At 39.5% G+C, this 15,307-nt stretch overlaps 1 protein-coding gene across 14 annotated transcripts in view; it reads right to left on the bottom strand.

Annotated features, from left to right (window-relative positions):
• ABLIM2 (actin binding LIM protein family member 2) overlaps positions 1 to 15,307 on the bottom strand; it is a 144,467-nt gene that overhangs the window by 60,338 nt on the left and 68,822 nt on the right. For all 14 annotated transcript variants that reach the window (XM_054824035.1, XM_054824037.1, XM_054824039.1 and 11 more), the window contains exons 5-6: positions 12,843 to 12,969; positions 10,730 to 10,823 (exon numbers count right to left, since the gene is read on the bottom strand). In XM_054824035.1, coding sequence (XP_054680010.1) covers positions 10,730 to 10,823; positions 12,843 to 12,969 — 221 coding nt within the window. The remainder of the gene's footprint in view (positions 1 to 10,729; positions 10,824 to 12,842; positions 12,970 to 15,307) is intronic.

The following is a 15,307-nucleotide window of genomic DNA, read 5'->3' as shown; positions in this document are numbered from 1 at the left end:
GGAACAAATTTGCTGGAGAGCTGGGTCATCACCAGACAACCACCTTGTTCAAAAGGAAACAGAATAAAGCACAAAACCACTGACAATGAATAAGCCTTTCCATCAGGCAGCTTCTCACCCTGAAATGAAGGACTAAAGCTCTTATGAAAGACATACGACTTGACTGCTGCTGTTTAAGTGGAAGGGAGTTACTATTTGTTTGGGATGGGAAGGGGAAAAATACTTAGGTACTGAAGTAACTGGCAGAAGTTTAAAACTTCAATTAGACAATAAATTATTCTCTTTTCTATACTTTGTCTGATTTCCTTAATAATTTTCACTCACATGGACTATACTAAAGGGTACTGAGATCTCTCCAGGTGCGCTTCATAACACAGCCAATAGTAGAAATAGAATTCACTTTAAAGTCAGGAAGTATGCAAGTGCACCACAGAATGACAGAATAATTCAGGTTGGAAAGGACCTCAGGAGGTCACCTGATCCAACCTCCTGCTCAAAGCAGGGCTGACGCTCCGTTCAAACCATGTGCTCAGGAAATTGTCCAGTTGGATATTGAAAACCTCCAAGGATGGAGACTGCACAACCTCTGGGCAGGCTGCTCCAATGCTTTGTTATCCTTACAGTGATTTTTTTCTTTTTTCTTTTTATCCAGTTAGAATTCCCTCTCTTTCAAGTTATGATAGTTGCCTCCCGCTCTCCCACCATGCACCTCAGTAAGGAGCTCATCTCCACATCCTTGAAGGCCTCCTCATAGGTATGGGAATGCTGCTATTAGGTCCTCCTAAAGCCATCCCTTCCCCAGGCTGAACAAGTCCAGCTCCCTGAGAATCTCCTCTCAGAATATGTGCTCCAGCCCCTCAACTATCAACGCTCCAGTTAATCAGTGTCTTTTGGTATGGGAAGGCACAAAGCTGGATGCAGCTTCCTGCATGTGGACTAGCGAATGCTCAATAAAAGAGGTTATCTTCAATCTCCTCGTTGTGTTCCGTTGAAACTGCCCTCTGTGCAGGTGGCTTTCATCACTGCCAGGGGCCACTGCTCTCAGGTTTAGCCAACTGTCCACTAGGACCCCAGATATCCCATATGCATCTCCAAGCACTTATAATTGAACATAAGACATCAAAATAAATCAAGATGTGCTTGATGTACATACATCATATTGAAACATAACATAAAATCAAGACGTAACTCCTTGATAAATGAATCCCCTACCACTTTCAGCTTATGTCCATCGATTCATATGAGTAGATCTGGGGAGAAAAACATCTTAGCACTGGGTAAGAGAAGTTCATTATCTATAATTTTAAATTCAACATTGAGGAGTACGTACCTTCACGGGGAATTTTTTTTTCAGAGTATGCAAATCAAAAAAGGTGGAAAACCACTTAACTCCTTCAGTGGATATTTAATTCATCCTGGTTATACTTCCTCATTCATTCCCCAAATGACTGTTTCAACTATTATGTGAATGAACTGTTCTTTTTCTTACGTGGCAGAACTGTATAGGAAACTGATAATGAAATACAGGTATAAAAAGGAACTCCAGATATTTATCTTTATAAAATTTAATAAAGTTTTTGAATGAGATACACCATTTTAACATGAAATGGCCCAACCGGTCACTGCATTGATTTATGGAGGCATATTCACAATTTCTGTAAGTAAATGCAGTTCCCTGACTTTGGCTGAGCTAAGGGTTTAATTTCTGCTCTCAGAAATAAATTAGTTATTATTTAATAACTCTCTGACCTAACAGCATAGAACTGGCCCAGGAAATCTTCCTATCAAGTTATTCCACCTACTAGGCTGAAATCAGAGAATGTTCTTGCTTATTCCTGATCTGGTAATACAATCCTCCTGTTCTTGGCTACTGCTTAAACATGGGGTTGTGTGATGTGGGTTTAATCCAAAAGGCTGTGTAAGATCTAGGGCTCAGGTGTTTGCCCTTTTGCCTTTATCTCAAGAGTACCATGGAGAAGGTGCGCAACTCTGCGCCATCAAGTGTTGCTCAATGGCCACACACTCATAACTGCCATTGCATTCACATAGTCCATGTTATGTGGACTATACTGGCTCCATAAACTGGATTCTATGAGGTATTTTCAAATTAGAGTGGTGATATTCAGAAAATCAGATAACCATTGCTGCTTGGAGTAGAATACTGTACTCAGTTACCAGCTTTAAGCATAACCAAATAAAATCTCCATTCACATTTATTAGCAAAGCCAGAGTTTTGCATATGTTACAGAAGAACTTGAAGGATAACTCAGTAATAATTGTATACGATACTGGTTAAGTTAGTAAACAGCTGTCATGTCATCTACTGGGCATGAAGGGACAGGCAACATTATCAAGGTAAAATATCTATTGCTTATGTTATGCAACAGTGCCGAGGAGGGAAAAGCATGAGAGCCAGGAGACAAAGAGAGAATTATGTGGAGGAAAACTCTTACTAATTCTCTTAGTCACAGTGGACCTGACTCACCACTGAGTCACTTCAGCAGTGTGCCAGGGCAAATGAACCATTTTCAATGGGGATTACACCAGCATAAATGTAGTGTAATGTTTTGAATCAATCCTTTTCCTCATCTTCTTCTCCTTACTGGATTCATTTATCATCCCACTAGATACCAAGAAACAGTCATGTGAGATGTTCAATACATGCACCTGAAGCATTACTTACAGCTTTAGCTGTCTCACATGTACGGCTATTTCATATTGTCTGGGTTCTGGCTCATCCCGCTGTACTTTGCAGAGCCTTGAGACTTCCCACCCACATTTGAGTCATTTTTACTGCCTCCCACACACTCTTTATTCTTCCAGGTATAAAGTGCAGATCGAATGTTACCACCAGGGACATTTATCTCAGAATAATAGTAACTTACTATATACTGGACTCTCAGGAGAAGTTTCTAATGCTTGCAGGAGAAATAAAAAATAATTAAAAAACCCTAAAGGGAATAATTAAGAAAAATCAGCACTATTATAACTGTAATCTCATTCTGTGACATCTGCAAACAAGTTCTGACTAAGGAGCAAATTCAGCCCTGCCGCAGTCAGGAAAAGGCCAATAGTGCATTTTTTCTACAGAATTTGTACATGATCTTGTAAACCAAAGTGGTATGTCATGCCTAAAATCACTGATTTTGTACTCAGTTGCTTTTGTTATGCAATGACTGATCTGTTCCTTTTGTCTTTTTCTTCTCAGCTTTGCAAATTTTTCTTGCCACCCACTGAGACTGGAAGAGGCTTCTGTTTTCCATTTGCTCAACAACCTCCTTCATTTCTTTTCCACTTTCCCACTCCTTAAAACCCACTTACGGACCAAGACAAGCTGCAGCTGGCTCTCACTTCTGCCATCCCTTGATAGGGGAGAGGGAGCAAAGAAGGAGAAAGATGACTTGCAGACATATTCCCCTTCGTTTTCGACTGCAGCTGTGGATTTAGCCCACCCATTTCAGACGGGAAGAATGAAGCTGCAACCGACACCAAACAGCGCTGGAGAGGTGGCATGATCTATCAGATGAAGCCAGCACAGCTCTTCTCATGTTGGTTGTGGTGATCCGGGCTGCAAACATCTGAGGACAGAAGCTATCTCTCATTCTGTGCCTGAATAAGGACTGATATTTTTGATCCCTAAATTTAGCTGGGACAGGAAACGCTGCTGTCTTATGCAGAACTGACATTAATAGTCCTTCATGGAAGTAGGAAGTTGCTACTTTCAGACTCATCAACACATTTCCAGTTCAAGGTACCACGCAGAAGTTCCTACTTTGGGGAGGAAAAAAAAAAATCTGAAGCAGCACAAAAAATGCTGAAGGTTGGCAGGATGAAAAATCATAAAGATACAAGAAATGAGTCACACAGGCAGCTTCCCTGCTATTAGCAGACACACTGAACCACTGTCACATGGTCCCGAGCATCCTGGAGATACTTTATCAACAAAGCCAATTGTCACTAAGTGCACTTACTGCTGCACCACTGTCATGGTTACGGGAGCGAGCTGGAGGGAGGCGCTTGTGCTGTTGGCCGGCTCGTGGGTAGGTACAGGGCACTGCAGAGCTGCTGGCCGACCGCAGTGTGCCCCAGGCGTGACTCAGAAGACCACCAGAAATGAAAGAAATTATGCAAAGTAACAGGATTAGGAACTGAAGACACCCAAAAAGTGCATCGTTTCACATTGTCAAAATATTCAAATGCAGGCGAATAGTACTAGATAATAACGCATCACCACAGCAACACATTGCTTAGAGAGGCATTGTAACCGGCGTACTGTGTGCTGGCGGTGTCTGAGGCTCAGAGGGTATCGGTGACTACAGGAAGCACAGCTCTAATGCTTTCATTAATCAATTAAGATAGTTTAAGAGAGTTAACTGGTACTACACTTTTGCATAATGGGACAAGGCAGTGGACAGCATTCATTCACCTGCCTGCCAGGCTTAAGAGTCAAACTACGCACTAAAACTGTCACACACAAACCCACACAGGCACAAATGCACTACTGGAACGCTACTGGGGACTTTTTCTGTACATACGAGGGAAATCCTCAACAGAAAAGAAAGCAAGCAACTGGAAAAAAAAACTAAACCAAAGCCTGCAGTAGTCATTCTTTCCTCTGTATCAATCAGTTCAACCAGTTTCCCTCAAATTCTGAGCTGCTTTATTCTGTGATTCAGAAATAGTTTGCAAAATCCCTTACTTTGGTAAAAATGTAACAGGCTTAAGCTATTACCAAATGCTACTCAGTGCTCTTACTCAATAAACCTAAAAACTTATTTACAAGGTAAATACTATGCAAATAGTTCAGGAATAAATATGGATAGGTGTAGCTCGGTGGCTGTTTCTGGAGAGAAGAGGTGGTTGAAAAAGGGAAAGGATGAGGCTGGAAGAAAGGTAAGGTGAATGTATCTAAACCAATACAACTGGGCTACAGAAAAGGCTAGAAGCTAAGGTCAAAAATATTTTCATTGCTATTTATATGCTTGCTGATAGTATTTTTAATGATGCCTGTTTAAAGAAGAAAGTCCAACTCAACTGTCAATTAACGCTTACCCAGCCAAGTTCAGATACTACGCACTGATGATTAACCTGCCTTTGTAAACCAGCAGCCCCAGACAAATGCAAGTGGCACCAAAACAGAGACTGTTCTCAAGCTGCAAAATGCCTGGCATCTCAGCAAACACTATGCATTCAAAGTGCTAGTTAATGTTTCCTACCTTAGATGGTTTCCTTTTGCAACAGCTAACGCTGATTTATTTAGATGTATCTTTTCCAACAGTTTTCCTTCTTCTCATGATGGGAGAAAACTGGCGTAGAGAGCAGTTTCTAACTGAAGATTAGTACCGACACCTGGATCCTTTTGCTGCTCTGACAACCTTCACAAGGCTGTCCATGCTACAGGAAACCCTTCCGCCGTATAGACGGAGCCGCTTTTATTGCGCGTTTCAGTATTAATGCCTATATTATAAGCTGCTCAAGTACCTTTCACACATCACTAGGTTTTGTTGTTAGCGAAACAGCAGGGTAACAGACATTTCAGAATGAACCATTCTTCCACACTGCAGGCAGAAATTTGTACACCCTGCTGTAAAGAATTAGTCTCGTCTCTCTGCTATACCGAGACTTTTGCAAAGGGAAAGGCAATTGATTTACAAAGTAGATGTGGCTGCAAACAAAACCAGCCCAACCCTAGGGCAAAGCAAAAAACAAACTACAAAAAAATAAGATTCATGTTTTAATTAATAAATCACTGAGGTATAAGTGGCATTTAATTGACGTGTAAATAATTGATGTTTCTAGTCTCATTCCTGTCTAGTGCCTACTGCATTTGTTCCCTTATTTTAAAGTAACACCCAGTTACAATTAATAGATTTAAAAAAAAATATCTTGACTATGCTTTTCTAGACATTTACACATACATGTAAAGCAGAAATATGTTAACTCTTTCTTCCCCCACATATACCGAGTGCCATGCTGCCATGTTAGGATGTCAGATACAGCAGTTGGATCCATCTTTATGTTTATTAAGTGATACAGCCATTGTCACCAGCACTTGTAGGAAACATTTACACCACAGCCGTGTAGCTGTAAATCACGGGACAGTTGTAGACAGAAGTCTAGTCAAGTACTGAAAAATACCCCTCAGTACTTACAGAAGCAGTTGAGTTGCACGTAAATAAGCCCCAAGAGACCTTTCCAAAAGCATAACTTCCAACATGCTACACTGTCAACTTTTATTCACATGAAATTAAAACCACCAGCTAGTAGTGGTGGAGATCCAGCTTCTTCATCAGCTACCAGTACAGCTGGTCGTGGAGGCTGCTGAGGCCGCTCAGCCCAGCCGTCACTGCGCTGTGGTCGCCTGTCCAAGCAATCACACCTGATCACCTCACAGACTGTACCATGTTGGCCATCAAAACTTCCCCAGGAGGTTATCTTTGGATATGAAGGCTGCCTCTAACAACCTAAGCTTCCTCTGACATCATTAGCTGAAACAGCAGATGAAGAGACACCACCCTCCAAGTCGTATCTCGCTACAGGCTATCAATGGTAACAAAGCCACAGGAGAAAAACAGGCTTAGTGTGAGATACACCAGGGAAAGTACTTTCTTTAGAAACAGTGGAAGGGGTTACTATCACGGCACAATGTAGTGGCGAGGCATCATCTGGAGTACAATGTCCACCCATGCTGAAAGAAGGTGGTTCCAGCTGAGAACAGATGGTGAGAAAGTCCACCAGCACCACCAGAAAAGCCTGAGGCTGACTTTATGAGAGAAGAATTTGGCTCGCTGAAGTTTGCAAAACAAAAATTGAGAGGAACTAAGACTGTACTCCATAAATTCTCCTTAGAGTTCATCAATTAAAGGGGAGAAGATCAAAAAAGCTAAAAATGAATCTCTATCAGAAGAATTAATAACTATACAGACACCAATTACCAATACGTAGTTTGCTGCAATTGAGTTTCTAAGTATCAGATATTAAAAAAACCCAGGCATGTTCCCCAGGAGGAGTTGCTGGCTGCCACACAGCTCCTCTGCACACCTCAGCAGCCTTGCAAGCCTTTGCACGGCTTGTCGTGTGGGAAGCACCAGGAGGTAGGCAACCCTCCTCCGCCTCCTCCCAGCAAAACTCAGCTAGGAGACTGATTAAAGATCACGAAACGAATGGAAAGTGTTTTCTTGATTGGAAGAGGTTTGTATCAGGCTCTGAATTATCATGTGAAATATAGTATATTTTTAGAAAAAAGGCAATTACATTTATTTTGTCTATTTTTATGATATGCTCATTAGCCCAAGTTGAGATTTTAATTAATAAATAACTGCTTGTGATAGAAAAGGAGAGAAAAAGTATTTTTAGTGCCAAATGCAGAGAAATAGATTGCAACATGACAAAAGGGAAATGGCTGGTTATAAAAATCAACAGCTTGTTATTTTAAAATGTGTTTATTTTCTGTGTTATTGCATGATTTTAGCTACTGCTGGACTGGGAACAGAGCTACAGCATAAGCACTAAAATAACCCCCTTTTCTCCCTAAAGGTTTCCAGTCGCACTGCATTTTAAGTCAAATGAGAAAGTAAATTCCAGCCTCCTCTTGCTCCCCATTCAAGATGGTAGGTTTGACAATATATATGGTCAGTCCTGTGGGGAGGACTGATGTTGCATTAAACAGCGCTCCGCATGCTTCACAAGCAAAGCAAACCTTGCCCATAAAAGCACTGGTGGGCAGAGTTTTTGTAAAAAGAACAGCAAAACTGTTGCCTTTAAAAGCAATAGAAGAATTTATGGTCTCCGTAAATTAGCTGCTCAGCCCCTTTTGTAGCTTTCCCAGTACAAGTTCCCTGGGAGACTGGGGGCAAGCCAAGGTGGACTGAAGGGGAAGAAAAAACAAGAAAAGAATTATAAACATGGAATTGATCTGGCCCTCAGAAAATGGGCTGAAGGAAGAATTTAAGTAAGTAAATCATCACTGCATTTGGCTGGCAACCTACAAAACCAGTCATGTTTTTATAAGTTATCAGTAACTCACACTAGTTGACTCTCCCTTCCTGCTCTGCTGAATAAACACTTAAAATGAACAAGTGTTGGAAAGGGAGACAATACTATAAAATCTGGGCACAGAATAATTGTGGAAGCAGCTGTCCTCCTGACATTATCACAGAAATCAGAGATGGAAAAAATCCTATTAGGTCATATAGTCCCTCCCTTTGTCATTGCAGGACTGTTCCCTAACGTAGATTTTCCATCGCCTTGTCCAACGTTGTTTTAATACGATCTAAGTGATAGCTTCCAGCAGCTCCCTTGGGAGACAATTCCTCTGCCTAATAAGTATCACTGTCAAGATTTTCCCCCACTTTAAATAGCAATTTGCCCTATTAGTTCTGTGTACCTCCAGATTTTATTCAGGATGGTAAAAAGAAATACTGAAGTTTTGAAAAATGTTTCAGGATTCCAGACAATTCCACAAAAAAATAGATCCTACAACAAAAAGCAGCCATAACTACTTTTTATTTTTTCTGTCCTCCTGACCAGGAGATACACAAACATATCAACAAGCCATCCAGCAACAAACACAGCCTGAGTTTGATACCAGACAGATGGAAGAATCAGCCCCAATTCCAAGCCTTTTGAGCTAGTTTCCATATTGTTGTAACAAGCCTCCAGACATTAAATATCATTGTACCTGTTCAAATCCATTGCCTGCTTCACACTAACTTCATCCTGTCTTTCCTGTCTGATAATGACACTAGCTGACACTGCTGTGCTTTTTACAGATCGCAAAAGTCCTTTCTCCTCATCTGCCCTTCTCTTTTTTAAAAAGTTTTCAGAATCTTGCATCAGTATTTTTTCCACAGATGAATGCCACAGACTTCAATCGAAGGCGCTCCCAGCCTGCGCCAGTACCAAGGTAAGAAGAGAATCGGTGCTACAGCACTGTCATCAGGGCAACATTGGGGAAGCGGAGAGGAGGGGGCACACATGCACCAACCAAAAACATCACCTAGAACTACAACGATGGACGTAATCAGCCATGGTAAAATTCCTACAACAGCTATAAAAGAATTAGTTTTGTTCTTGGTTCATCTGTAATGAAACCAAAGAATTCTCATTATGCTCAGTACGCTCTCACCAAGCAGTCAGAGGAAACCGATACAGCCACATGTGCCCCCAGGTCCCACAAATCCAACTGAGCACTGTTACTGTACCAATCTTCTTTTTAATCTTTTTTTTCTTTTCATTGTCCACAGAGACAAGTAAGGACCCAGTTCTTAATCACATCACACCACATGCTAACGTTTAACCATATTGTGGGTAAAATACTACCAAATAAAAAGAGTACTTTTGTATAGATATTTCAAGGCAAGAACCAGGACAGAAAAACACAATACTGTGAAGCCAAGAGTCAGTAGAGAAATTGGAGCTTCTGTTCTTCTCCCATCTTCATAGTAATCACTCCCTGCAACCTGTTGTGGGTAAGCGCACCCCAAATTCGCTATAGCTTTCACCATGACTTGATGATCCTAGAGGTCTTTTCCAACCTTAAAGATTCTGATTCTATGATTCTATGACACTCTTCTCACGGCATTCACCTCTCTCATCTATCACATAACTAGTAAGGTAATTAGCTCCACCTTCAAAGCCCACCCCCACTTACTACTTTTCATTCAATGCCAAAGGCTGACATCTCTGAAAATGTAGCAGCTTCCACTGGTCACCCCTTAAATTTTTGAAGACTTTTAATGTTTCCTCCTGTTTTGATGCTCCCGCTTGAGAGAGCTGTCTGCAAATAGTGAGAAAGCTGTCTTTAGGCTCTTTCAAATCCCTTATTAGAAGTCTGTTTTCTGAGCTGTCTATAAAAACATTTGATGATGGAAAAGCCACCCATGCACTAACCCATACCATGCCACCTAGTATGGACTCATTGTTTCCTTCCACTTGCTTCTCAGTCCCTTCCATAGCTATAATTGTCCGCCACTTGGATAATTAAGTCTTTGCATGACTCCTTTCTCTTGTGGAAGTCCTTAGGGATTTCTCCAGGTGCTCTGAACTGATGAAGAGACAGGATTAAACTGAGCGATCTGGGGAACCTCTTCCTAACTACAGTACTGCTAAGGCTTAACAAGATAAAGGGAAAGGGTAGAAAGAAAAAGTGGGTAATTGCTGACATTGACTGGATAAACAAACACTTAGATCTAAAGATAAATTCTATTCGGATCAAAGGAACATGTTCATTGCTGACGCTGGGTCAGTTATGTGGAAATCTCTTTTGCATAAAGCATAAACATGCACCTACACTAAACAACCTCCTTGCTTTTTAGAATAACAAACTAAAAAACATCCCTGCAACACAGCTCATTTCTGCGTGCAAAAATACATTTCAAATGATTAATTTTAGTTTTTCCAACAGCTTCATCCTAACTCTGGGGAACATAGAACGGAATCAAAGAGCAGAAATTACAAAAGGAATTTAGGGTATTAAAATGTGCCTGATAACCCATTCACTCATTACTTCTGCCACTTGAACGTTCTCCAGTACCACAAATATCCATTTAGGGAGTATCAAATCATTAATACAAGAAACAGGAAAGAATTATAGAAAAATTTTCTAGTATTTAATAAAAGTGACATTAAACTATTGCATTAACACTCATTTGTGAGCATTCAACTACACAAAAAAGAGCAAGTCTCTTTGTACACTTTGAGATGTGTTTGAATGACAGTTTCTCCTTACCTCAAGCACTCTTCCTGTGATATACTTTTCACAATTGTCACATCTGATACCAAACTTTGCATGATAGTCCGTTTCGCAGTACGGAACACCATCCCTAGGGAAGAACAGCAGGACATTCAGAGATTGCTTAAAGTAGGCTCACAGGTTTACTAGGAGACGATACAGCTAAAAATTACTAATGCTTCGAGACTTCACAGGGTGTTTATGGACTTGCCCACCTCCCAAATACTTGTATTTATTAATTTTGTAACAAATTGAACTACTTCAGCCCTTCCAAGTCTACCATAATTGCACTTTGCTACTTCGTCAATGAATTAAGCTGTCATCATCTCTCTCCTGGTTATAACACTGGGTCTCTGAGACCCAGTGCCTCACATCATTTATTTTGGTAGTGTTACTCATTAACTTCATCCATGTGTTTCCCACTTTTTGGAAAAAATAGTTATTTCTACATATTATTCTCTCCTTCTTTACTTATCATGTAATTGTACTTTTAGCTCAGACTACACAGAGTAATTTCTCAACTGACTATCTTGACTGTGAACCAAGCTTTGATTAACACTTGAGTCTTCTGACATTCTTGACTGGACTTGCTTAAACACAGTCTTGGATTAACCAACTTGGGAACCTGCTCCATGGAAGCCGGTAATAACTAAGAGACTTCAGCCTGAGCAGCAGAAGAGATCTCGCAGTATGTTCATGCAGACGTGAACAGTTATGTCACCACCACAACTGATTTAAGATAATGTACAATTTAAAAAAATGAAGAATAAAACAGAAGTCTTAGCTTTTATTCTAAAAAGTCAGAATTAGAACACTTGGGCTATTGCTCTGAAATGAACCTATTTGTTAATTTTACATTTAGATCACAATTTTAAAAAAATTTACACTTAAGACCATTAAACTGATGAATGAAAATAAATTACTCTAGAAGAAACTGGAGACTCTTCTCCTCTTTCAAAGTGGAAGTTAAACATAGTAAAATATATTTAGTGTGTTATGTTAAAACAGGCCATGATCAGACAGATTTATTAGCAGAGGCATAATTTTAATGGACATTTCCATGGAGAAACATAAAAATTAATTTTATAGCATACAAGTTGGATTACTTAGAGACTAACCTATAAGTTATCACAATAACTAATTGAATTAATTGAAACCAGGATGTTTCTTGCCTTGAGTTATTTTGTTTGGCATTTAGCTGAGGATTTGAAAAGAGGATTTCAAAATAACTAGATGTTTATAATTTATGGGGTTTTAATTATTAAATAACAAGCAAAAAAAAGCGCTGTACCAAAATACAGCAGAGTAGCATAACATTTGAGATAATGCAAAGCCTTATTTAAGAACACCCTTTTATTAAATGTTGTTTCTCCAGTGCAAGCTGTGAAATTAAATGTTATACCTGTACTAATCTAAATTCAAAGAATTATTGAAAGTCAGTGGCACATCGCCTCTGAAATTCCACCACCTCTGGGCACTGGTGATTGAGTTGCTTTGCTGTTTAAGAAAATTTCATCATATCAACACACTTCTCCAAAGCAGAAATTAATCCCAGGTGCCTTGGCTGGAGAAAGCCCTGTATCTCACTGGACTGATACGAGTGCTGACGTGGGACTTGGTCTGCATGTGCTTTGTGCGCCCTCTCATCGCTGTCATCATAGTCAGTCCAAATCTGACAGCATAAGGGTCTGGAGCAGCACAAAAGCATGATATGTACCTCCTTAATGAACTTTTTGACAACAGTTTTGCTTATGTGAAGCACATGGAAGGGATAATATCTGCCTGTTCACATTACAGCATCGCACAAAGTCAGACAACTAAGGGTGTATCTATGGGACTTTGAAGCTTACTCCACCCATTGCCTTTCCATAGCATAGCTGCTTTGGCAAGTCCCATTCCAGGTAAATGGACAAATTTGACTTCTACTTTTCTTCACTGGATTTTTTTTCTGCTTTTAATACCATTTAGATAATAATTTAGATAATTTTTAATCTTTTATATATCTCCAAACATTCATAAACAAAAACTAAAGTATATGCAATGCTAAATTAATTATTTGGTATGAAAAGAATGCTGAAAACGAGTGAAAATGCTCCTCTACTCAACTTACTTGCTGATGTATTCTGCATTCAGTAGCTTGCCACAGGTACTGCACTTAAAACAGCCCAAATGCCAGTGTTTGTCCAAGGCAACCAATGACTGCCCATTTTTTATTTCTGAACCACAGCCCCCGCAATCTGCAAGACAAAAATCCAATATGAGTGAATCACACGCTTTAGACGGTCACGCAACAATACTGGTTACTGCAGTGTGAGGATCCATCGGTGTCCTAGTAACAGCTCGTGCAGGCTCCAAAGCTTGCTGCTGGCTCCTCACTGATGGATGACAAGAGGTGCTGCCCTAGTATCACCCTGACATTGCTAGAAGACATGAATCATTTCAAAAAACCCCTAATGACTTAGGTTTCCTAGTGACTTTGGTTTTATTTTAATTAATTTATACTGTATCTAAAAGATAGGAAGTTTTGCTGATTAAGTTTCCAAGCATCGCAGATCAGCCCAATAAAATTAATAAAAAAGACATAAAAGCAATGAGATTAAAACAAATAATTGAACCTTCATATTAGACTTGGCTTCTGGGTCTCAAAGCTTTACTCATAGTTCAAAATTCTTTTTGCAACTGTAGAAAAAAATTAAGCTGAAATTCTAATGTGAACTTCTGTAACCAGGGAAAATACACCAAGAGTTGACAGTTACAAATTACTGAGTAGTAGTGACATTGCAACACGTGAAAGTGATGGCCGGCTACATATTTATTATAGAAATTCACTTATATAAAGCTCCAAAAAGTTCTAAGGAAAATTAAATGCAAAACATGTCATAAGTAGATAACACAGGCTAGGCTATGCTGCTTAAACGGGCTATATGTGAAGTAGCTATACTGCCTGTGAAAAATAGCTGAGTACAAGTTTGGAGGTTTTTTGTTTTGGTTTGGTTTTTGTTTGTTTTTTCTAAATGATGGATGCTCTTAATTACGGTAGCAAAAGCCACATCTACTCTCAGCTTCCAGGCCAACAGTCCACTAGTAAGGGCCCTGCTTAGGGATGCTACATAGACATGGGATTTGACCCTGGGTTTTGATATCCCAAATGAATCCTCTAATACCTGACAGGGTCCAGCTCTCAGTCACTCTTCACTCTGTAGATTCTGGTCTATATATAATTTTCTTACAAAATTTTAAAATAAAATATGTGGAAAAATAGGAACAAACAGCAGTAATAAACTGATTCTAGTATCAGTATCTCAGCAACCCTTCTAATTCTCCATATGATTAGATTCTGCATCTTATCTGAAACCATATTTATTAATTATTTTTAGGAATTCTTCATGTATACCAACAATTTGCTAGACAAGATACAAAGAAGAGTCATTTAGAGAAGCCAGAAGAGAAAAAAACCACAACAATGTCTTGCATGGAAAAGCAAGATACACAGAAGCATTAAAAAAAGACTTATCTAGTTATTAAGAAAGAACTGCAAGCATAGGATCTCATTAAAAGATTTAAACAGTCCTCTTAAAAACTTTCTGATTTAAGAGTCTATTTAGTTGGTTACGTGACCCTAATGAGACGTTCTGCTAGTGCCATTGTAAATGTTTAATTTCTGAGCGCACAACAATAACAGATAGTTCTTATTTTCCTTTCATGGATTTGGAATGGATTAAGAGAGCAATAATTGCCTCTCTAATGTCACCCTGTAGAGTACCAATATGTGGAAAAGTGTGTGTGCACCACAGATCAGAACATTTGAATTTTGCTAATAAAAGAGAACATTTGGGGGTGTGTCTGGATTTAGTCCTACAAGACAATAAATACTGCAGTATCTATCCTTTAACTGCAATAAGAAATTTGGTTGCGATCTCCCCTGCACCAGGAGTTCATCTGCCAATCTAATTTAATCTCACTGGTTTAAGGTTTATTTCACAAACTTAATACAACATCGTGTGCTGAGATGTCATTCACCTTTCATCAGGTTTATGCCTGGGTGCGCAGAAATGCAGCATTTTGTGAGCTACTTTTTTATTCCTAACTGTTATTTTCTCTGTTAAGTTCCAGATAATTAAAAACAAATATTGTGGTTGCTATGCCAACAGTGCCTATTGATGCAACGTCCTTGTCTTCCTGTCTTGGATGCAGCATCCTTTGGTGACTCACCTAATTTCAACCAATAACTCTGCAGAACACATCAATTTGCTGCTATATGTCAATATTCTTCCCCGAGTACTCTTTCAACATCAACACTGCCGCAAGAGGTTTTCACAGCTAGCATTTTATAAAAGAAACAAAACAGGTAGGTAGGTATTTATACAATAATAAAAAATTCAAGGACTCAGGCAAAAAGCAAATATTAGACATTCTTCATTTCTTCCAAATGTAATGCATAAAGGATGTCAAAACTAAAGTGGGAGGATGAAAATAGGACTGGTCAGAAGGGGCAGTGATGTTGGTGCTGAGTCCCAAGAGATGTCCTAAAAGCATTCTTGAGCTCAAGTCAGAGATAAATAGGCCAACAAATAA

This window comes from Grus americana, chromosome 4, assembly GCF_028858705.1.
Source record: "Grus americana isolate bGruAme1 chromosome 4, bGruAme1.mat, whole genome shotgun sequence".
Taxonomy (NCBI): domain Eukaryota; kingdom Metazoa; phylum Chordata; class Aves; order Gruiformes; family Gruidae; genus Grus; species Grus americana.
This window is presented reverse-complemented; position numbering and strand designations above follow the sequence as displayed.